The sequence below is a fragment of the Diabrotica undecimpunctata genome, chromosome 4, assembly GCF_040954645.1.
Source record: "Diabrotica undecimpunctata isolate CICGRU chromosome 4, icDiaUnde3, whole genome shotgun sequence".
Taxonomy (NCBI): Eukaryota; Metazoa; Arthropoda; class Insecta; order Coleoptera; family Chrysomelidae; genus Diabrotica; species Diabrotica undecimpunctata.
The window spans coordinates 157,917,661-157,942,393 of record NC_092806.1 but is presented as its reverse complement, the minus strand read 5'-3'; the positions used below and the strand labels follow the sequence as shown (position 1 = coordinate 157,942,393).

Genomic DNA, 24,733 nt, shown 5'->3' with positions numbered 1-24,733 from the left:
CCCGTCGACAATAGGATCTGACACACTTTGTCCAATAAGGGCCCAAAATATAAATGTTTCAAACAATTTTATCAATTTAAAAAATCTATATCAATCTTTCTGAGTCTATTCATGACGAGACAAACAAGGGAAGAAAATTATGCCACCTAGCAGCAATAACAAAAAGTTACATCATAAGCACAAACTTCAGACACGAGAGAAAACATAAACAGATAGCAATCAGATAGATCATATATTAATATCCAAATAATGGAAAGCAACAGTGCTTGATCAGATCATATAGAATAGAGGAGCAAGCGCATAGTAAAAATGAAGGTAATTAAAACAGAGAGAACAAGATAAAACAAAAGAAACACAATGAGAGAACCCTAAAGAAAAATCTAACAGCAACAAATAACACAGATGAAATAAGGAACAATATGAAAGAATCCATTTTGAATTCAGCTGAAGAGGCGCTAGGATAGAGGGAAATAACGCTGATGGATTAAAGAAAAACCAACCAAGAAATAAATGGACATTAACTACAGAAGAACATCAACTAAATGAATACAAAGAAAAAAAGAAAGTAACAGACTATATTGCAAAAGCAAAAACAGAACTGTAGATGGAAGAGTTGTTAAAAGACCTAGAAGAGAATAGTAACAACAGCGCTAAACTATTTTGATATTTTGATACCTGCTCAACAAAGAAAATGCACAACAAAGAAAATTGACAATGAATCATGGGAAACACACTTTACAGAACTGTATTGATGCAAAGAAAGCCCTGAAAGGGAAGAATGTGCAACACAAGACATGAAAGATAATGAAATAAGGATACCAACATATATTATGAATATTTACACGTCATTAAAAAAATTGAAACAGAAAAAAAAGCACCTAGCCCAGATGAAATTCCCAACGACCTGATTAAAAACATTAATTATTGGGGGGGGGGGGGTAAAATTATTAACAAGCATCTGCAACCTTATAGTTAGAATATGGGAAGCAGAAGAAATACCCGAGAATTGGAAAGAAGGCAGAATTATACCAATACTTAAGAAAGGAGAAATAATAGACTGTAACAACTATAAGTACCTACTGAGTACAACATTCAAAATGCTAACTGACAAAAAATTACGCAAATCACAGAGAAAAAAAATGGGGACTACCAGTAAAGATTCAGGGAAGGCAGATCCGCTATAGATGCGATCCATACAATTAGACAAACAATCAAGAAATAAATTATTTAATGATATAATAAATCAAGATATACTGGCAAAGCTAATCAAATTAACAACAATGACTAAGGATGGATTCGTAGCTAAAATAACAACAGAACAAGGTAGCACAAAATTACAATAGAACCAGGAGTGCGACAAGGTGATTACCACTGTCAACCACACTATTCAACATAGCAGTAGAAGAAACAGTCAAGGCCAGCGTAATTAAAGGAACAAGGCCACTCCTTAACATAAATAGTAGCACCTGTAGATGACATAGTTCTTATGGGAAGAGATCACCAAAGATTAAAAGAAGCATTAACAATCCAAGCAAATGAAGCATAGAAAAGAGGTCTAGAAATTAACAAAGGAAAAACAAAATAAAGAGGCCTGCGTAACGCAAGCGGTAGGATGCTTGCCTCGCAAGCCGGTGGTCCGGAGTTCGAATCCTACCGCCGGCAAGAACATCTAGACATTTTAAAAATGTCTATAGGCCCCAGGTCGACTCAGCCTGAATAAAAATGAGTACCTTGGGTAAAACCAGGGGTAATAATAGACGGTTGAAGCGTAGCACTGGCCATGTTACCTTCCTTGTATACCGTAGGCCCTAGATATAGCAGACTACCCTGCTATACTCCCAAAGCCGCGACAGCGGTATAAAACGGAAGACTATTATATATGAAAAACAAAATAACTAATCCGCTCTAGAAGAGAAGATATCGACACGAGAGAAATAAAGATAGAAAACTACACTTTTGAAAGAGTTTAACAATTTAAATACTTGGGAGTGATTGTGAATAGTAGAAATATAAAACGATAAGAATATAAAACGGAGCAATGAGAAAAAGAGTAAACCATGAAATAAAAAACATAATGAAGTGAGAAGATGTAGTTAGATTTATTAAAGCGCAGAGACTGAGATAGCTGAGATACATAGAAAGAGGGGAAAACCCCCTACTCATTAAGAAAGTCACCAGGCGATGGGAGGACCAGGTCATAAGAGATATCAAAATCCTAAATGTGAGAAAATGGAGGAACTCACCCACAGTGGAAGAAAATTGTAACGAAAGCGAAGTCATATAACAAACTGTAATAATGCACAAGAAGAATGCAAAGTGATTCACCGCAATAAACGAATCAAGAGAGCTGCAAACATTCCAGCCGTCAGGAATGAAAAGCCTTGATTATGATGATACATGTTGATCGTAAAAATAAATTTGGATAAAGAATATACGGCTTTTATAGCCCGTTCCCGTCCCTATAAAATTCCCAATTCTCATCTAATTATCAGACTTTAATTTTTTTAAATGAGCTCGAAAGCTTTTTTGTTTCTCTACGACTATATGAAAAAAATCAACAATTTACGCAACAAAGAATTTTTAGGGTACAGCTGAATTGTAAAATATTAAGTAAACATTTTGTTACATTGACGTGAAAGCTGGGCAATGACGCAGAGATAAATTTAACTTAAGATTCCAACCAAAAAAAGTCGGAAAGAGATTGGTCAGAAGAACAAAAGACATTGCAAACTTTGAGGGACAGAAAAATGTGAAAACCCTGTCATGAAAAAAAGGGGAAGATTATACAAAAATAAAAAAAGCGTTTTCCTTTTGAAATGTTATTAAAATATTTCAAAGAATCTCGAGATGCGAGTTAATTTGTGGTTGTGTTGAGTTGCCTTGTTACTAAGTAAAGTTGGTTCATTATCTTTACAAAGCATCGCTTGTTATATCCGAACGAACGTGGTTCCTTGGGCGAGTACCGATCCAATAAAGATGGGAATTTCTATTTGTTTTAATAAAAATTCTAATCCGGACCGATCTCTAACTAACAACCCCTGAGTTTTTATAGGCTTAGTAAGTTCTTACCACTTCGTCACCAAAGCGTTAATTTAGCATTAGATATAGTAAATGTTTTCCTCAAACTGTTAATTCTTACATTTACATCCCATAAAAACCTTTTATCGCCAATTGAACAATTTACCGACCAATAGAAGTGTTATTGAATTCATTTTTTTAATCGATCCCAACAATTGTAATAATAGAACTGAAATTCCAGGAACGTTCATCGTCGTCTTCAACAAAATTAAAAGTCAATTCTGCTAAATTGATATAATAACTTATTTTCGAATGATTGATGAATGAATACGATGGAAAACATCAGAATTTTGTGGTTTGTTTCAATTAATTCAAGGTGATTTAAGGAATGTTTATATAAAAGTATGTAATGTAAACATGTTTAAAGTGGTTCAACAATAATTATTTATAGAATATTAAATACGCGTGAATATAACGGATGGGAAAGGCTGTCGTTTTAAAGGCCTTGAGTAAGTAAATTCTTTCTTATATATTATGTGTGAATTTTCGGTTTTTTTGAACATTCATCAAAACAATTTTAAAATCTAATTTTTGCAAAGCATGCTGTAATTAAACTTGAGTTTTGTGTGTACTTTAAGTGGCACCACGAAGTTGTGCATCTTAATGATAATCACAAAATATATAGTCAAACTTAACAGGATATTTTATAAATTTCACAGAAGCTGAGGTGTGCATTATTTTTTGTCTGAAGAGTTACAAATCATATAATATAAAAATGAGGAATTATGCAAAATACTTGGTTTGACAGAACGTGTCAAAATGTATCACACTTGGGATGTAGCAAAAGTCATTATTTGAAAACTATGTACACCACCATTGAACAAAAAGGTTACTTTTTTATTTGACAATTATGTATATCAAATGATTTATACAGTCATTGCGTAAAAACTTTTCTTTTGCCACATGTTTTGTACTGTATTCGCCTTCACCTTCAGCAAGTTTATGGCTTCTTTCAGGATCTCTTTCCTCATTCGAATGCTGTAGGCGGTTGTGGACTTGTTCAAAAATTATATTCACGATTTGTTCTCGAATTGATAGTTTATTTATTTTTTTCCCTGTTATTTGTTTCCCTAATATGAAGTATATGCATTTACTACTGCTGTGCTCACTGAAAGTTCTATAACCACTTTCCGGTACCACTTAATTCCGCTACGAAGGAATATGACGCCGTTTGATCGGAGACATCAATAAATGATTTGATGCTATTGGATTCTACAATACTAGAAGGTTTTTTCACGATTGCTTTTCTTGTTTCTACATCGATCATTGTTGAAACATTCTATGTTGTTAAAAATAGAACATCCCCTTGTCGCGCAGTTTTCCTACCCTTACCTACCTTAGTATTTACTCTGTCCCATCACTAATTCTCCATTTCTGAGTTTTGCTTTTGTTACAAGAGTCGAATTATGTTTCCTTTTGGATCTTTTTTTTTTTCGTCTTTTTAGAAGGAGGTCTGGAATCTTTAAAAGACGTCTCAGTCCAGGACGCCGTCTGACTGACTGTAGTGTAGGATTCGTTCTTAGTAGTCCCGGCGATGGTTCTCGAGGTACTTTAAAAAACGCTCTCTCGTTGCCGAGTCTACGCCGAACGTCTACCTGCTAAACCAGATCCTCCTCTGGCATCCAGTTATCCGGAAGCGGAATGGCCGCTGTAAGGCCGAACCTTAACTTCCGAAGCACTACCTCCATTATCCACAAACTGTCATTAAGGAAGCTCCCTGTTTCTCCTTTTTTTTGGTCCCAAAAACTGGCCTTTTTTTAAAGGAACCCCGTTTCAGGTAGCGCGTGGAAGACCCTGATCGCCCCTAGTATGGCATCACTCCCAGGTGGGCATTTCGTCCTTCCCCACAGTGTAACTTTACTTTTCGCCTCTTATCAAAACGTATTCCCTCAACTTACAATAGCTTTCCCTCTTACCTTTGCCATTGGTCCGGCTGTACTTCCTCTTCTTTCTTCTTGATCACTGCACGGATATCGTTGTGAACACTAATCCAACCTGTGTCATTTTCAATCATTTTCTCAATCATTTCTCTCACTGTAACAAAATTCAGACCTGTCTCTCTAACATAACATTGTATATATCACAGTGTGCGAGTGTCCACAGTATAGGCATTAATCCGTATGAGCCTCTTTGAACCTAGAGAGGTAGGTCCTAAAAGGTAAATAATCCAGTTGTCTGTTTCCACAGTCCACCCAATCTCTTATGTTTGGGATCAGCATCTTTGTCCACTGTGCCACATCCTCCGTGTTGTGCCAATCTTCTTGCCATCTTTCAATTGACCTTTTCCTTTCCTGTCTTCTCTTGGCCATAGTAATGTATTTGCCTTCCTCGTCCTTTAAAAGGTCCTTGTTCTTATTAATAACTGTCTCTCTATTCAATAACTTCTTCAAAATATTATCTGTTGCTTATCTACGAATACAAATTTAGTTCTGTGAGTGTTGATCAAAGTTGTTTTTCCCTAGTATCATGCCCATCGTTAATTACATCTACAAATTAAATAAATGAAACTATTAAAACTGAAATTATTGTTTATTAATAAAATAAAAACACGAATATCTAGTAAACACTCTGTATAAGACAAATTACAATTTTATTCGTCATTATGAAAAAAGATACCCAGTCTCCCCGCCTGCCATCACTGTGTAATATCGCAGACAGGCCAGAGACAGACGATATCGAAAACTGGAAACAAAAAATAACCCTTCCGACTTCCATTGTTCTTATTTTGAATAATAGAACATGACAATTTGATTAATATTACTGAAAATTCGAATACTTTTTCTCTCTGCGGGTGGCAAGTTCATATAGATACCACCTGGGGCACAGGGGTGGGTTGGCTCGGGCTATAATATGCCTTAAGTCGCTATCGGTTAAGGTTTTATCGGTTTCCGATTTTTAGGGAACATTTGAAAACAATGGAATGCAATCTAGGCGATTGTCATCAAGATTATTGATTTCCATTCGCTATTAAAAAGACTCGCGGTCACTCCAGTACACGCTTAGATAACAAGATATAAAACTAACAACAAAAAACGATGTTCTTTTACAAAATTTAATTCTAATATTTGTTTTCTTGTTTCAGGTAAAATATTTGAAAACTTCAGCCTCAACCCTCCCGTAAAAAAAGAGGGAACACCTCCATCACAGCCACCTACACCTCCTTCGACTCCTCTATCGCCAAAATCCAACGATACCACCCCGAAACTATTAAACATTCCCTTTACGCCTACACCAACCTTACCGCATTCTCAATCTAGTCAAAAAATACCTCAAATACCCCCAATCACCTGCCAAAGCACGCCTCTGAACCTCATGGGGAAGAAGCATCAACAACAACAGCCATACACCAATGGTACTTTACCTCATTCTCCAGATATGCTGTATACTAGCGCCGAGATTGAAGCTATCAGGAGAGTTAATGAAGAAACTATGAATTTAGAAAAGACTACGCCTAGTGGGAGGGTAAGTGTTCTACGAAACAAATATTGTGATACAAATTTTGTTATAAATTTCTTCTTTGCATGCAAATATTAATCCTATGTTACAGATCTATATGACAACGACGATTTCTCTTTACATACCATACCGACGGTTTATTTCATGTAGTGTGGTACCCACTTTGCACTACCCATAAGGATATTATTTATTTAAAGCATCATCTACTATATCTAGATTAAGTTGAATGGCTTTATGGTGAACATTTCTGTCTTTCATGTATCTGCATATATTTTGTGTAATATTTTTTTTTGTAACCATAATTATTCGAGAAACTATATGGTCTGATTATTATTATCAAGGCCTTCCATTCCTGATGACATGTTTGCTGCTCTTAGAGCTCTTTGATTCGCTTATTGTGGTGAATCACTCTGCATTCTTCTTCTTTATTGTCCAAAGTTTGTTAACTTGTCTTTCATTATAGTTTTCTTCCACTCATTTCGTTCTGTGCGAAAAGCCCTCCAGTTTCTCACTTTCAGGATTTTAACATCTCTCATGACCTGGTTCTCGTATCTCTCTGTAGGTCTTTTCCTTAGTCTTTCAGTTTCTGGAATATTCTTAATAACTAGGATATCTCCAGTATGTTTTTTTTGCCTGCTAGTACTCCTTATTGCATTATCTCTCATGTCTTCTGTTATGCATTCTGCCTCTTCAGTAATTTCTTTGCATCTATATAGTTCCGTGGTGTGTTTTCCACTATCCACTGTCAATTTTACCCACTGGTCTGCATTTTCGTTATTGGGCGTTTAGGTATCCCAAAAATTTAGCTTTGTAGTTACTATTCCGTTACTATTCTAGGTCTTTTAACAAATCTTCCATCCACAGTCTCTTTTATTTTTGCAACATTGGTCTGCTAATTTCTTTTTTCTTTGTAGTGCTGTTTTCTGTTTCGCATTCTGTATCGAACCATTCTTTCCTTCTTTTTATTTCCTTCTATTCTAGCACCTCTTCAGCTGAATTTCTGAATCATCTTCTTTTGTTTTGTCTTGTTCTCTCCATTCTCCCATTACTAGAAAATGGTAATTGTTCGCGTTTGCTCCTCTATATGATTTGACGATATGAGCTGATAATTTCACTCACTGATAACCACCATCTTTCCAGACTACTTGATTTTATTTTATTTGCCTTCGAGGTTGTCATTAGTATCGGAATGTCATCATGTGGCATTCAGACATGTTTTAACTCTGCTGATATGGATATACCCTCGATACTTAATCTGTGCTTCGCAGTAAATAATCAAAAAATGTTATTTGAGAGGCAAATTTGCATGGTATGAAATATATCAGAAATCAGTCGCTCTCCACCAAGTGTTTTCGACTTTAGAAAAATCCAATTGAAGTTCGAGTTTACATGGTTATGTCTTTCTAACCTTTTAACTGTTTCCTCGAGCGTGTACTATCTTCTTTCTTCATAGGTATTACAAAATACTAAACTGTAATACATTTAATCTATGAAGAGTCATACTAACTACCTAAATGCATTCACCCACTATTCCTTCCTCTCTTAACTTTGTTTTTTAATAAAATATCTAGTTCTTTGGTAGAACAATAAAGTCGCAAATTAGACATAAATCACTGAGAACATGAATATAAATATTGTTACTGGTAATTTGATTTTATTGTTAACATTTCCTGTTGTAACTTCTAAACGAAGTACTCGACATGAGACTGACTGCTTCTGTAATTTTTATTAAAACTCTTCCCACATACAAATATACCCAGTACAGGACTGGTAAAGATTTGTCAGATTGAACATTTTGTAGGAAGTTGACACTGAAGACTTGTGTTTTTTATTTACTGTGCTTTATTTCTTTATTTTTATAAACTTTGACACTGTGGAAGTGTTGCCTATCTTTGTTTCTTTAATTAATGATTCAATTTGTTAGTTTTGTCTATTTTTCTGACCATTCTTTATATTGTTTCCTTTTTTAGAAACTACTTCGACGTCGCCGTTCAATAATATTTTTGGTTTGACTGTTTTGGTGTGCCTATAGGATCCTATAGGATCTTCTTCTTCGAGTGAACCAGAATATATAAAGAAATTTCCTAGTGTTTTGTTTCGAAATACCTCCTTTATGTTTTGTGATACAAAAAGCTTACCCAGGGCAGATATAACAAGTGACCACAACCTTGTTTAAGCAGACATGAACAGCCATCAAAGCAGCTAGAATTAATCTATTAAGAAAACTAAAAGAAGCTGGTTTCTGCCAACAGATCAAAGAACAAATTCACAAGGAAGTCGAGAAAGTAGAAAGACAAGGACAACTTAACGCTACGTGGATGGCGATAAACCTCCTAAAAGCAAACAATGGATAACAAGACATAAAGGCATTAATATATGGTCTCTCGGAACCACTGTCATTGCTTGTCACTGTTTTCAATCATAACTGTTACTAGGGTAGTATAATGAGGTGGTTTCTCTGTGCCTTCTTCATCGCTGTACATACTCCTTTTCCTTGATACACTTCGCTGCCTGCCATCGTCATGTTTTAGCAATATCTAACTACCGTCACTTAGTTCAGCCTGAACGTCATTACAGTCATTACAGTAACCGAAATATTGAACCTTAAGGCCGGTAAGTGAGAGATGTTCACCCTATAATGACTAGTTCTTTAAAATGATCCTCAATGTATGATTCCCGATGACTACAAGAACCTTATTTATTTAAATTGCTTATCATTTTTTAAATTTCTATTCTATTTCTAATTCCATATTCAAGTAAATCATTTATTTGACATCCAGATCATTTCTGTCAACAAGGTAGCAGTTTTTAGCAAGGTTTTTTGTTATCGGCATCCCTTTTCAGTGCTTATGTAGGTTTTTGAGCTTTTTTCTTTGCTTTTATGGCGTTCTTTTTACAAAAAAAAGACAATACATTTCACAACTATGCAGAATTTGTATGATCCCGATGTTTACCAGCTGTATATAACGACAACGAATATATACAATATTATAGCTAATAAATTAAGTGAAATAATTATTTGTTTTGTTGGAAAGTTCCTCCAATTTTGTACCAAAGTGGTTTACTGAGATTGGTGACCAATATGGAAATTTCTTCTTTCTCTTGAGTCTTAATTGCTTTTTTTATTCAGCTAATATCACGATATCATCCACAATATCATTACTGATGATTTCATTGGTACTCACTGGACGATGCCGAAGGGATGTTCTGATGATATATTCGGCATATACATTAAATTGTAAGGTAGACAGAATGCATCCCTGACGAACTCCTCGTTTTATATTTGTATTCTTCGTTGTAACACACTCTGTATAGTTCCAATAAACATACCGACAGCTTTTTTTATTTATCATAGGGTACATACAATCTCTTTTTTTAACTCATGCATATCGTTTCTCCATTGGAGTTGGTAAATATCTAGTAGCAGAAGATCTTTGCACCATGATTTATTGGTGTTTTGATTGTTATCAGTAATTATTTTTCTTTGTGTTTGACTTACAAATTTTGACCTATTTACACTTTTCTTGACTCCATTCTTCCTTGACAGTTGTTCAACTTTCCAGTTCAGTTCTTTGTACATTGTCACGACTGTAATTGATGATATTGTAATTAAACGCATAAAAGGTTAGTCCGATGCTGCATTAATATCTGACAAAATCACAGAACTGAAAAGTACTCTTCTCCTAGTACTTATCTCCCCGATTTTAATCTAAGCATTGTTTAATTACGATTCCAAATAGAACTAGAGTTTCACCCAATTCTCACATTTTTTTTCCTCAGAATAATTAAAATTATGAACAATAAGTTGGAAATTTACTGCCAAAAGTAACAGTTAGATGTAATTATGGGAGAAAAAGATGCTTTTCAGGCATTTGAAAATAATTACGGCGATATCTTTTAGTCGATCAACTTCATTCACGGTCGCTATAATTTTATATTAACAGTTCCTTAGATTTAATTTTGATACAATTACGATTTACATAAAATAGCAAGCAATTTTGCCATCGGTAGATTAGAAAAATGGGTCAAGTAGACGCGGAATGGGTTTTTAATTATTTTGGCATCGGATTGAACGCTATTTAAGTCCTATATCATTATTTGTTTTGAAAAGATTTTAAAATTTCGTGTAAACCTTTGTGTGATTCGTATTTGTTTAGTTTTTACTATTAAAATCTAGATACACATACATTGGTCAAACTAAAAACTTATTAGAAAAAGAATGTTTTAACACAAACATATAGTTGAACTTGAATTTTAACAGTCTAAAAAATAGAACTATTTCGTTTTCTATAGGCAACAACGCTTGGATTTATAATTTAAGGGATAAAGCATCCGAATATATGGTTCTTTTTGTTGCTTCGCCATCTTTTTCAATGGACAATGAAAATTTTACGGCGGAGCAGCACATTGAAAATCTGAGTTATGAAGAAATAGTTCAAATAATAAAGAAACTAAACAACAGTAAAGCGCCACGAACGAACGGAGTTTCGGTAGAATTGTTGAAATATGAAGGACGCGAACTCTAGGGAAGAATCCATTACCTGATAAAGTTGGTATGGACCAACGAGCAAATGCCGGAGGAATAAGCAGTTGGTCTTATACAGCCAATATATAAAAAAGGAAATAAGAGGAAATGCCAGAATTACAGAGAAATTACGTTGCTAAATGTAATATACGAAATCCTGTCTGGCATTATCTACACTAGATTGTCAGGATACTCTTAAAATATAATTGGTGATTATCAAAATAGATTCAGACCAAATAGAGCCACTACAGACAACATTTTCATACTTAGAACAATACAAGAGAAAGCTTATGAATACGACATAGAACTATATAATATGTATAGAGACTTTAAACAAGCTTTTGATAGTGTGAAAAGAGACAGAATGCTGGAAGACCTCCGAAATCTAGGTATACCAAAAAAATATATCAGCCTCATAAAAATGACGTTGCAGGGTTCAGAAGCTGCAGTTAGAGTAGATGGAGAACTGTCTCCCCTGTTTGACATCAACATAGTAGAGTAAGATCCCAGAGCGATCAGACATAACTTATTTTCACACAGATGAAACCTTAGAGTCTCAGTAGCGTCTCGCGTGCTTTGAATACCTGCGTATTTATGAAACTTGCTGAGTGACACCTGGGCAGGTACCAGGTGAGAAAGGTAACTAAAAATAAGAGCTATTTAACTTAAATTTACATAACTGATTTTTATACATATTTTGTAGAATATTATTTTGAAAATACTGTAATAAGTGTCAGACACTTGTCATGGACCAGAACTTTTGTCAGACGCTTTAAAGCTCCACTAAAATTAAATGAACTTTACTTACATTTACATGTCTGATTTTTAAATATGTTATTGATGGAACTATAATAAAGTTATATTTAAATCAGTCAGACAAATTAGAATGACCAAATATCCCTCAAACACAAAAAATAGTAAACCAGAAGTATGAGCGCGAGAGTGCTGTGCTTGCATTTCAGAGTGAGTGAGACATTGCGATAATTATGTAACGATATATGCATAATTTAAAAAATGATGATTCGAATGTATGGTTAAACGCAGGCACCGGAAATAACCAGAGATACATTAATTTGACAAAGGTTTACGAGTACTTGGGACCATCTTTATGTAGAAGTTTGCCAGGGTTTCACAATTTAACTGGATGTGACTTTAATCCCGCCTTTTTTTTTAAAAGGGTAAACAAAGACCATTCAATATATTAATGAAGAAACATGAATATTAGCGATCTTTCATGCAGTTTGGAGAATCAGAGTTGTTTACCGATGAAGCCACCCAAAAAGATATTTTCAAAATAATCCAAAAATTTATCTGCGAAATTTATAGTTTTCCTGATACGTGCAACATTAATGCTGCCGGGCTGCAATTGTTTTTAAATAATTACAGCGTATCTAATATTAACGGAGAATTCGATCGCAAAAATTTAAAAAATTTTGATGCCAGCAGTTTACCACCATGCTAAAGTGAGTTATTCCAACAATTCCGCCGTGCTAATTACATTTTTAGCATATGGAATAATGCAAATGCAAAACAACCAACCATTTTAACTCCTGAACACAATGGGCAGAGATTAGAAGAAAACCAATATCACTTTCATTGGTTTGATGGTGACCAATTACCAGCAAACGTTAGTGAATTCCTTCAAACTTCAGGTATTATACTTTGATTTCAGGTTTAGAATTTATTATGTTTGTGATTTTCTGCTTTTTAATTCTTTGAACTATTTTTTGCAGAACAACCAGCCAGCAACAACATAACTGATAATGATGAAGATGATGACTCGGATGAGCAGCATCATGATTGGTTTAATGATGAAAATTGTAATAATTGCGACAATGAATATGATGATTAAAATATAGAAAAATGTTTGTTTCAATCAATCCCAGTTGAAGATTTTTTACAAAAATTATTTTTTTTAATTATCTTAACTAGTATCTTTTTTACAATAAAGTAAATATAATTTTTTTATGAAACCAAAGTGCTCCGAATTAATTAATTATCCCAAATATCAATACATTAATTTACTTTAATATTTATCTTAATGCTAGAGTTCATCATATTAAAATAGAGATGCAAAAATATTTAATCGGATCGAAAACAGTAAGTATTCTTAATGAATTTGAATTGTTTACTCTGAGGCTCATGCGCACAGCACTCTCGCGCTCATACCTCTAGTTAACTAATTTTTGTGTTTGAGGGATGTTTGGTCATTCTAATTTGTCTGACTGATTAAATATAACTTTATTATAGTACCATTAATAACATATTTAAAAATCAGACATGTAAAAGTAAGTAAAGTTCATTTAATTTTAGTGGAGCTTTAAAGCGTCTGACAAAAGTTCTGGTCCATGACAAGTGTCTGACACTTATTAGAGTATTTTCAAAATAATATTCTACAAAATATGTATAAAAATCAGTTATGTAAATTTAAGTTAAATAGCTCTTATTTTTAGTTACCTTTCTCACCTGGTACCTGCCCAGGTGTCACTCAGCAAGTTTCATAAATGCGCAGGTATTCAAAGCACGCGAGACGCTATTGAGACTCTAAGGTTTCATCTGTGTGAAAATAAGTTATGTCTGATCGCTCTGGGATCTTGGACTATAGGGGTGAGACAGGGGGACGCACTTTCAACCATGCTGTTCAACCTAGTTCTTGAAGCAGTCATCAGAAAAAGCAATGTAACCGGCCATATAAACTCCAAAACAGAAGCAAGACACGACTAATAAAAACGTTCAAGGAAATTGATCCTGAAGCACAAAAAAGAGGGCTTAAAATAAACGAAACAAAAACTAAGTACATAAACATCAAAAGAACACCTGAGAATGAAAATAATATAGCAATAGATAACTATACTATTGAACGTGTAGATGCCTTCACATATCTGGGCACAGACATCAATCAGAAGAATTCCGTAAGTAGCGAAATTAATGCACGTATTTCCAGTGAAAGTCGTACATACTATGCTAAAAAAAGATTGATGACATTGAAATTATTAGACAAAAGAACCAAAATGACTATCTACAGAACTTTGATTAGACCCGTAGTAACCTATGGTCGTGAAACCTGGGTAATGACGAAAAAAGAGAAGGAAAAGTATATGGCCCGGTGCAAGAGGAAGACGGCACATGGAGAATCAGAAGAAACGATGAGGTTAATGAACTGAATAAAGGGTATGACATTGTAAGATTTGCGAAAAGTCAAAGACTGACATGGCTGGGACATGTTGAGCGACAAGAAGACACGAAAACGACAAAAAAGATGTTACAGTGGAAGCCGGTAGGAAGGCGGAAAAAAGGAAGGCCCATGGTTGGATGACGTGGAAGACGACCTGAAAACCATGAATATAAGACAATGGAGGAGACGGGCCTAAGAGAGATCTGAATGGAAGGACATAGCCAGACAGGCAAAGACCCATCCAGAGTTATGATGCCAAAAGAAGAAGAAGCCATCTTTTCAATGTGAAGTGCGAATATCTAAAGAGTTTCTATATGTGGTAAGACATGAATACTACAAGAAGGATATATCTATGTGTGATCAGCCAAAAGCTCTTCTTCTTGGTTGTCATGGTTTTAGTTCTAAGACAGATCATATTTAGTTCTATTTTTATTGTATATTTATATTCTTTATCACAAAAGACATGCTTCATAGCGAAAATGATAATTAAAAATGAAGAAAAGCGAAGATAGCTAAAGACGTTTGGAATAAACACAAAACTGGCGAATGGAAACTCAATATTGTAGTACCTGTACTACAATATTGAGGGTACAACCCCCTTCGCATTCGCGGATGACCTCGCTGTACTGGTAGTGGCTCGGGATGAGCCAGATCTCAAATACCGAGTTAGAAACGCAGGCGGCGTCGTAAAGAAATGGATGACGCAGCACGGACTGAAACTTGCGACAGAGAAAACCGAAGCCATCATTCTGAAGGGGACAAGGAATAGGCAAAATATTGAATTAAAATGTGCGGGAGCATGTCTAACACCTAAGAAACAAGTAAAGTATCTAGGAGTGACATTGCACCAGAATGGAAAATGGGGAGAGCACGTGCGGGAGGTGGTCCGGAAGGCTGCGAATAGTACGGCTGCCTTGGGGAGGGTGATGCCGAACATTGGAGGACCCAAATCCGAAAGGAGGAGGGTCTTACAAGGTGTTGTACAATCGATCGTCCTCTACGCGGCACTAGTCTGAAGCGAGGCGGTAGAGATAACTGCCTGTAGGAGTCTCATGACACGAGTAGACAGAACAAGTCTGTTGCGAGTGGCATGCGCCTACAGGACTGTGTCTGCGGTAGCCTTATGGACCATCACTGGATGTGTTCCGTTGCATGTTTTGGCGGTGGAAAGAAAAGAGCTTTATGAGAGAAGAGGTCCAAACCTTACTGTGGCCGAGAAAAGACAGGAAAGGGAAAGGTCAGTTGAAAGATGGCAAGAAGAATGGAACAACACGGAAGATGTGGCACAGTGGAGGAAAATGCTGATCCCGAACATAAGAGATTGGGTGAACTGTGGCCACAGGCGACTGGATTATTTCCTGACGCAGGTGCTCACAGGACACGGGTGTTTTACGGCCTACCTCTATAGGATCGGAAAGGCTGATACAGATGAATGCCTATACTGTGGATACTCGGACACTGTGACACATACGATGTTAGATTGCAGCAAATGGATAGTGGAAAGGAACAGAATGGAGAGAGAGACAGGTGTGAATTTTGTTACAGTGAGAGAAATGATTGAGAGAATGATTGAAAATAAATTAGTTTGTACTAACATACACAGCTATATCCGTGCAGTGATCAAGAAAAAGGAAGAGGAAGAAAGACTGCTAAACCAACGCTAAAGGTAAGAGTGAATGATGCTGAAAGGTGAAGCTAGAAAAGTGGGTCACACTGTGTGAGTTGGAATGCGTGAGTCAGACTGTGGGGAAGGAGGAAATGCCCACCTGGAAATAATGCCGAACTAGGAGCGATGAGTGTCTTCTACGCGCTACCTGGAACGAGACAGGGAACCTCCTTGCTGATGAATAGAGTGTGGATGTGTATGAATGGAGAATGAATGAATAAAGGTAGTGATTCGGAAGTGATGCCGGCCTTACAGCGGCCATTCCGCTTCCGGATCGCTGGATGACAGAGGAGGGTCTGGTTTAGCAGGTAGGCGTTCGGCGTAGACTCGGCGACGAGAGGGCATTTTAAAGTACCTCGAGAACTATCGCCGGGAGTACGAAGAACGAATCCTGCACTAAAGTTAGTCAGGCGGCGCCCTGGACTGAGATGTCTTTTGAAGATTCCAGACCCCCCCCCCTCTATAAAGACGAAAAAAAAAAACAAAAAAGTACCTGTACAATGTAATGAAATTTAAAAAAAGGCAGAAAATAATATTAGAAGAATAGGTGTTGTAACCATTAACGATAGGCTGCTAGAAATGGAGAAACATACTCGAAATCAACACGTACATGATACCAAGATAGTTGTCTTAGGTTAATTAAGAAAAAATGTATCATCCAATGCCTTATTTATTTTTATCGCTTCTGTTACATGACACTACACTTCTGAATGGACTGTACATCCCATTAAAGCCTATTAGATATACGTCTTCCTTGTAGCTCATTCATAATGTACAAGACAACTGCGTGTGATCTTTAACACGTAAAAAGAGATTAGTTTATTGATTAATTTGTTAATTTCAGTTCTTGTAGTACATTTCTAATTGTGTTTAATTGCTCAGTTAATTGCACCAAAGACGTATAAGACACTTTTTGCACCGTTTAAAGGAACTTGGGTATGGGAGTCACATACCAAACGTTAGATGCGTAATAAATAAACTATTTTTTTATTTACAGCTTGAAATTCATTAATGTTTTGTAGTTTGATGGACCAATTTTATTTCAGGGGATTTTTCCTTCGAATTTTCTTCCATTTTCCCAAGCATTAAAGACTGAATCTTCTAGCCCTCCCCCACTAGAGCCAAATCCACTAAATGGTAAGTCTTGAAGTATTTTATTTTATACATTACAACACATAATATGCAGATATCGAAAAAAAAAAAAACGAGTACTTACGTAGAAAAATCTTTTTTTGTATAAAAAGATAGTGATTGTTTAAGTGCATATTCGGAGAATATTATTGGCGAACGTGAAAGTGGTATAAGACTTAATCAATCAACAATGATTAGAATTTTGTGACGAGATAAACTGGAAAAAACTGGTAAAACAATAAATTTAATGTCGACAGTTTTCATCTTTTACATTACTGAATGGGCTGTAGAATATATCTGGACCTGAGTATTAAAAAGGCCAAACTCCATTTTCGTTGTTTTGAGTAATAAGCAATTTAAGTTTCAGGTAAAGGAAAATGTCAATGTAACAATAAAACACTGAAAACTTTATTTTCAAAACTTCCACAAAATTTATTTTAAATTCTTATCACTACAGCTGTTTCGGCTAATTGCCTTTCTCAAGTGATCTGTTTCTGGCATGGGTTTACACTTTATAGTCTCTAATGAAATAGGTTGAGGAGGGGAGAACTGTTTGTCTCAAGTTGGTCATTCAGAATTATATCTGTGTTTTTTAATTTGTTGATTTCCATAGATTCTAACAAAGATAGCTTAAGGCCTTTATTTTGAATGTGTAGAATTTTAAATTCGTCATTAAAAGAATGATTATGTTCTGCTATTCGTTTATTAAAATTTCTACCTGTTTGACCAATGTAAGTTTTTGGGCAGTCGCCACATTTAAGTTTGTACACACCACTGTGTAAGTGTTTTTTATGTTGGCTCTTGTTGTTTTTAATATATTTGCCTAGGTTGTTATTTGTTCTGAAAGCTGGTGTTATTCCTTTCTTTTTTATGTGTTTGGCTATTTTTGTTGATATTTTGCCTGTATTATGTAATCAAGCAGAAGGTACTGTGTTTTTTCTCTGGTGGTGGAAATACTAAGTTCAGGGCTTTCTTGTGTAGTTTTTGATTTAACATTTTATTAATTGTTTGTTCGTTGTATCCATTGTTTACTGCTATTTGCTTAATGATATTTAATTCTGTCTCAAAATTGTATTTTTACATAGGAATTGCTGTTAACCTATGTAACATACTATGATAGGCTGCCAGTTTATGTTGTGTGGGATGGGATGATGAATTGTGAATAGTCGTGTCAGTATGGGTAGGTTTATGAAATATGGAGAAGTCATGTTTGTTTTTAAGTCTGGTAATTTTTAAATCTAAAAAATTTATGGATTGATTTTGTTCTGTTTCTATTGTAAATTCAATATGGCTATGAAGAGAATTAATATACGATAAAAATTGGTCGAGTTGCCTGTTAGTTCCTGTGAAACATACCAGTACGTCGTCTACGTATCTCCACCAATATAAAAACTGTTTGAATATGGGATGTTTTGAAATATTTGTCTCTAGATGATCCATAAAAATATCTGATAGCAATGGGCTTAGAGGATTGCCCATTATAAGTCCTGTACTGTTATTTGTATATAATTCATTATTAAATTCAAAGTAGTCCTGGTTTATGCAAACTTCAAGAAGATGTAAAATTTCAGATGTAATGATTGGATTTGTACTATTTTTGTATAAAAGGTTTTTTACTAGAATAAAAGTTTCTGTAGGAGGAATACTAGGAAAAAGATTTTTTACGTCAAATGAAATTAATTTGGAGTTGTTAGGTAACTGAAAATGTTGTATTTTATTAACTAGTTCTATTGTATTTTTTATGGTAAATTTAGGTGAAAATTTAGTGTGTTCTAAAATAATCTCTAACAGTTTTTTTGAAAGTTTATATGACGGAGCTGTATAAAAAGACACTACAGGTCTTATTGGGTGATCCGGTTTGTGTAGTTTAATGAAAGAGTATAATTTAGGAGGCTGTGGGTTCATGATACTGAGGTATTTCTGTTCTCTTGGATTTACTATTGATTTTGAATTTTCTAACGCTAGCTTAATTTGTTTTTGATACTTTTCTGTTGGATCTTTGTGTAACGTTTCAATGTTTTGATTATTTAAAAATTCTATTGTTTTGTTATTATATTCTACTTTATCTATAGCAATAGTAGTGTTACCTTTGTCTGCTTTTGTAAACACTATGTTGTTTTCTATTTTGAGTTGAAATTCTGAATGACCAGCTTGAGACAAACAGTTCTCCCCTCCTCAACCTATTTCATTAGAGACTATAAAGTGTAAACCCATGCCAGAAACAGATCACTTGAGAAAGGCAATTAGCCGAAACAGCTGTAGTGATAAGAATTTAAAATAAATTTTGTGGAAGTTTTGAAAACAAAGTTTTCAGTGTTTTATTGTTACATAAAATGAATTTCCATCAAGTAACGGTCGAATCCATCAATTATCGAAAATGTCAATTTTAAGTTTAGGTAAAATAGATTTTTGATTACTAATAACGAAATTTCAAGTAAAACAAAAGTAGTATTTTTTGTTACTAAAGATTATGTTGTCAAATGTCTAGTAAATTTCAATTTTGAAGGAGTTTGGCCCTTTAAAAATTAAGAAATAGTCATTTTTCTTGGAAATTGGTCCTGGAATAAAATATGTATTCTGCAAAATTCGTTTTCGGTATCTAATGTTGAGGAACGTTTTAACTGTTTAAAATACGTTTTGTTATGATCACTAATGTACGGCAACAACTACATTAAATCATCATATTTGTGGTTGGCTATTGGTAGTAGGTTTTACCTGCTCAGAAATTGTAAGACTATCTCGATTTCGCATGGATCCTCTTCTGAGATCCACTTTTTTAAAATCACCATCATTAAAGTCAGTTTTATATAAAAACTGACATTTTTTTGAAACTTTATTTATTTGATTTGCATCCACGCTACCAAATCCCTTTCTTAATTTTTTTCTGTGCACTAAATCTTTTTTTAGGACATCTCCATAATTTAAAAATTCTTCTTGGCCAACCTCAAATATGTAAAGTTTGTTTTTTCTGTAAACTGCTTTAATAAAATTGTGTCCTGTCATGTGGCACCTCGGTTTTCATGGCAGTTTTTTTTAGCTTTTTCAATGGATCCATGTATGGTATCGGCCTCCATATGGTTGTGCCCTGGCTCCATAAAGTAGTGGTTTATCTCAAATAATGAGTTTGTATCTGGTAGCTCCTTTAAATCCCTGCACATAAATGTTTCTATTCTCCTCAGAACATGAATCGCTGTAGAAATTAAGAGTTAAAATGTCTTTTGAAGAAATATCCTAAAACAAACTTTCTTAAACAAGAAGCTATTTCTTGACCTCCACGTCCTGCGATAGTTTCGTTTCATAAAAAACAAATCTCTTCATTGCCAATATGATCTGTTTTATATTGTAGACCCATAGTCTTTTATAACACGATACACCATTTCTCAAGAAGGGGGTCAGCAAACAAGTCACATAACTTGGATCTAATTTTCTTCTTTCTTTATCTTTTTTCTTATTTTTATAGCAGCTTTGAGTAATTTCCAAATGTTTATTTAAATCTTGTTCTATTGTAACCTTTTCGTGTACCTCATTTTCTGCAAGATTTGTTTTATTACGAGCGAAAATTTAAAGCGAAGACTTAATCGATCACACTTCGCACATGTATCATTTGCAGGATTATGAAAAGCAAGATTAAATTCTCATTTAATATTTTTGTATACTGAAATTCTTTGAACGAATCAACTTTCATTTCTAAGCATACAAAAAAGCTTCATAAAGTCTCTATAAAGTCTCTATAAAGTCTATACATACTTGAAATATTCAAATCGAGGTTAAGATAATGCCTAAAAGATTTTTGAAGGAAATAGTGGTTGTTATATGCTGGAAAACTTCTTATGTGATCGCGAACAATATCTTTCATCTTTCATGTTTTTCTCTACAATCACTCGTATATTTTTAATAGAAATGTCATAGGTGCAAGTACATGCTTTGACAAACTTTTGTTCCGTTTTTGGTAGAATCTTTTAAAAAATGTTTCCTAGATAAAGATCTCCTGCTTTCCATTTTCTTTGGTGCCAGCTTTTATCTTTGGATTTTTCTTCCATCTTTCCGCTATCGCTTGATCTTGAGCGCGTCTACTTAATTTGTAAAATCGAGAAAATATATTCTGTCTTTGAGCATTATCAATCTTGGCATAACACTTTCGCCTACAGTGGCATGCTATGTATCTAGGCTACCTATTGCACCTTCTATGGAGTTTCTTGACTGATCCATCGCCGAGTCTATCGCAATATTGTTAGATGCCTGAAATTGCATGTCTACATCTTGTGGGATCATTTACACAATAACAGCAGCATTACTACAACAAGGCTGGGTAAAAGAAGTTGATATGGATTCTTTAGTAGATTAGAATCAGTAGTTTTTATATTAATTAAATAACGCAATTTGTCTACCTATTTTATTTTAGTACTTACCATTTTCGATTCTATTTCTATCATGAACTTGTCCGGAGTCTTTAATTAAAAACAAGAGCCTTTTAGTTCGGCTTAAATACATTTTTTGCTGTACTTGCAGTAAACTCACTTAAAATAAAACACAGAAGGGCTTCACCGGTTATTACAACAACAATTTTTTAAGGTTATGTTTTTGTAAAGTTCAATCTTCAATGACTTAAGAATAAGAAGGCCAAAGTCCAATGCTCACTGGATATTGGCCCTTTAGTTAAGTAGAGTGAACAGTTCTATGTGCACTTTGGCCTTTTAATTTAAACTGAATTGGAGATAAGCCCGAAATTAAAATTAAGAAATCGGCAACCATTCATACAAGAAGATTGGCCTTTTTTTGTATTGTTTGGCCCTTTTAATACTCAGGTCCAGATATAATTAAAGCATATTTTAAAACGGCATCTGTCAGTTGTCAAACGCATATTGTGTGTTAAAGATTGGCAGCTTTTCGAAAAGTAGATGAAACAATAATAAATAATTGTTAAAAACCTTGGCGTTTAGCGTTTTTATATGATAAGTTTTATATATGACTTAAAAATATCATTATTTCCAAGCATTATGTTTCTTTAGTGACCCTTTGTCAGTAAATCTATCATCTACATGTCAAATAGTGTGAATGGTGAAGTGGTAAAGAGTTGAAAAGGATTTTCTGCGAATTGGAAAGCGAGCCATCTTTAACGAAATCGTAAAATATTCCGCAAAAAACCATTTAATACTTCATGGTATAAAATACGCGAATGTCTATGGTACATATGTCGTATGGTACAGGCAGTAAAATACCCATTATACATGGATACTGAACATAAAGATACAATGTATTTCTATAGAAAATTATCTTTTACGACATTACGTATTTACTTGTATTTATTTACTGGCATAAATTTCAATCAAAAACGCTCGTTTAACATCGATACGAGTCTCTGTATATATCAATATAATGGCCGAATGGAAATTTTTGTTAAGAGAAAAATGACGACACCTCGTCTACAGGGTCTTGCTGAAGACTGAGGTGAAAAAATGTATTCAAATAATGAAATATTTCGTCGCCTTTTTCTATTTTTTGCTACACATTTCTTATTTAGTCTTATTTATTTCTATGAAAGGGGTAGTGATGCAAATTAACATACTCAATTCCTGTCCTCACCTTCAAGAAGTGTGGGTTAACCACACGGGTGAACTTTTTAGTAAACCTGAGTAAGCCTACTGAAGATTGGGTAACCAAACCCAGTGGAAGACAGGGTCAGTACCGACGAGGAAAGGAGAATCTAAAAAGGGAGTTAGGGCGAAACTTCAGCAACCTACCATCTTAGAATAGAACAAAAATTGGCTTTATTGTCACTGAAAATAATAATAATTGACTGCTATGCTGTAACAAAGTTTTAAACGCCAAATCACATTTTGCTTGATTGATCATTTAGATTTACTCCTGCTTTAATTTTATCAACAAGGTAATGGAGTCTTCTGGCGGTTATTGAAAATATTTAACATACCGTTGCTTTACATACTCTTATGTTTTCTACTGTATATTATTTCACTGTACACTGACGACGAGATGTTGCTTCATCAACCCTTCCATGAAGCAATATCTGTGATGAGTCCAGGATGGTTCTTTATGGCTCAGACAGTCGCATCAAAACGTACAGAAGACGTGGAGAACGATATGCGGCTTATGTTCGACGAGCACGTGTTGCTTTCGGAGGACTGTCTGTAATGTTTTTGCATAAAGGGCGTACTGATCTCGTGTTTATTAATAGAGGAACGTTGAATGCTCACTGATACATTACCAAAATTCTAGACGAGCATGCAATGCCTTTTGATGGATTTGTGGGCGAAAACTTTATTTTCATGCAAGACAACGCGCGGCCACACGTCTCCAGGATGGTAACGCAATACCTGGAAACCGTCGGTGTGCCAAAAATGAATTGGCCGGCCCAGACCCCAGATTTGAACCTGATTGAGCATGTTTGGGACCAACTCAAACGAAAACTAAGAAACAGAATATATCCACATCCAATAAATCGTGAGCAGCTTCGATGGGAAGCTTTTCCTCAAGGCAACATCCAAAATTTGATCAAGTCAATGCCAAGTCGAATGAGGAGTGGAATTCAAAATAGAGGTGATAATACAGGATATTAAAAATCACTACTTTATTGTAATTTTTATAAAAAAAGCAGAAAAAATTTACAATGTTAATTTTCCATTAAAATCATCATTTTGGGAGAAGTTTTTTCTTGACATTTGTTATTTAAGAAATGGTTGCATACTGCTTTTGAACATATTCTTAAACATTACAAAAACATCTAATGGCAATTAATTTCTTGATATATATATATAACATTTCTTCCCCTTTATAAACATTTTCGAACCACTTTACTACTAAATTATATATTTTCACTCGAGTATAAAACTCTGTTTAGGGATTAAAGCGTAAGTGTATTGAAAAACCCGCCTCTCCCCCACGCTAAAGCTTTCCATATTCAAGCAGGCATAAAACAACTGACTGTGAACATAAAAACATCCATTCAAATTAAGGAAAACATGCTTTAAATTGCTCTAAATTGATTGTGACAAGATTTAATTTAGTTATAGAAGAACTACAAATATCCACCAATTTAAGCCCGGGCTCGTATTTTTGAAGTGCATTCAGAAACAATGGCGATAAATTAATTTTATTAGTTTTTGTTTATTGCCGACGCCATATTTAACATGCATCTTACACACTAACTACTAATGGATATTAATTTGAACATTTGTTAGAGATTAACTAATTGTAGATGTCAATAGAAGAAAAATATATGCTCTTTTTTTATAAATATATTAAAATCATTTTAAAGTCATTAATATTTATATTGTTACTATAAGTCCATGGCGTGTGTTTACTGGTTTATGTTTAGAAATATTTATAATTCCGATTATCAGGTGTCTCGATGTCTCTTTATTTGTATTTCTGATAGTCTCCTTTGTCTGCTAAAACATCCCAGTTGTCCGTGAGAGATGGATTTTTTATGTCACTTTTTTTCAAGTCAGCAACATCACAAGCATCATTGTAGTAACACTTGTTTTAGTTCCTCTGGATATACTATTTCAATTACTACATTAAAATTTCTTGTTATTTGTCTTGCAACAACTGGTCCCCATATTTAAATAGATCGTTAATGATGGTGTCTTGTCTGTGTTGTACCCAGTTTATCAAAAATTTACCATTAAAAGACCAAATTCGTGAATCTAAATCAAGTTGCTTTAATATAGCAATATTTGATACG

The 24,733-nt window shown here is 34.5% G+C and overlaps 1 protein-coding gene across 2 annotated transcripts in view; it reads left to right on the top strand.

Moving 5' to 3' along the window:
- The window catches only part of LOC140440308 (zinc finger protein castor homolog 1-like), a 246,779-nt gene that overhangs the window by 157,325 nt on the left and 64,721 nt on the right, over positions 1-24,733 (top strand). For both annotated transcript variants that reach the window (XM_072530734.1, XM_072530733.1), the window contains exons 4-5: positions 6,161-6,540; positions 16,947-17,037. In XM_072530734.1, coding sequence (XP_072386835.1) covers positions 6,161-6,540; positions 16,947-17,037 — 471 coding nt within the window. The remainder of the gene's footprint in view (positions 1-6,160; positions 6,541-16,946; positions 17,038-24,733) is intronic.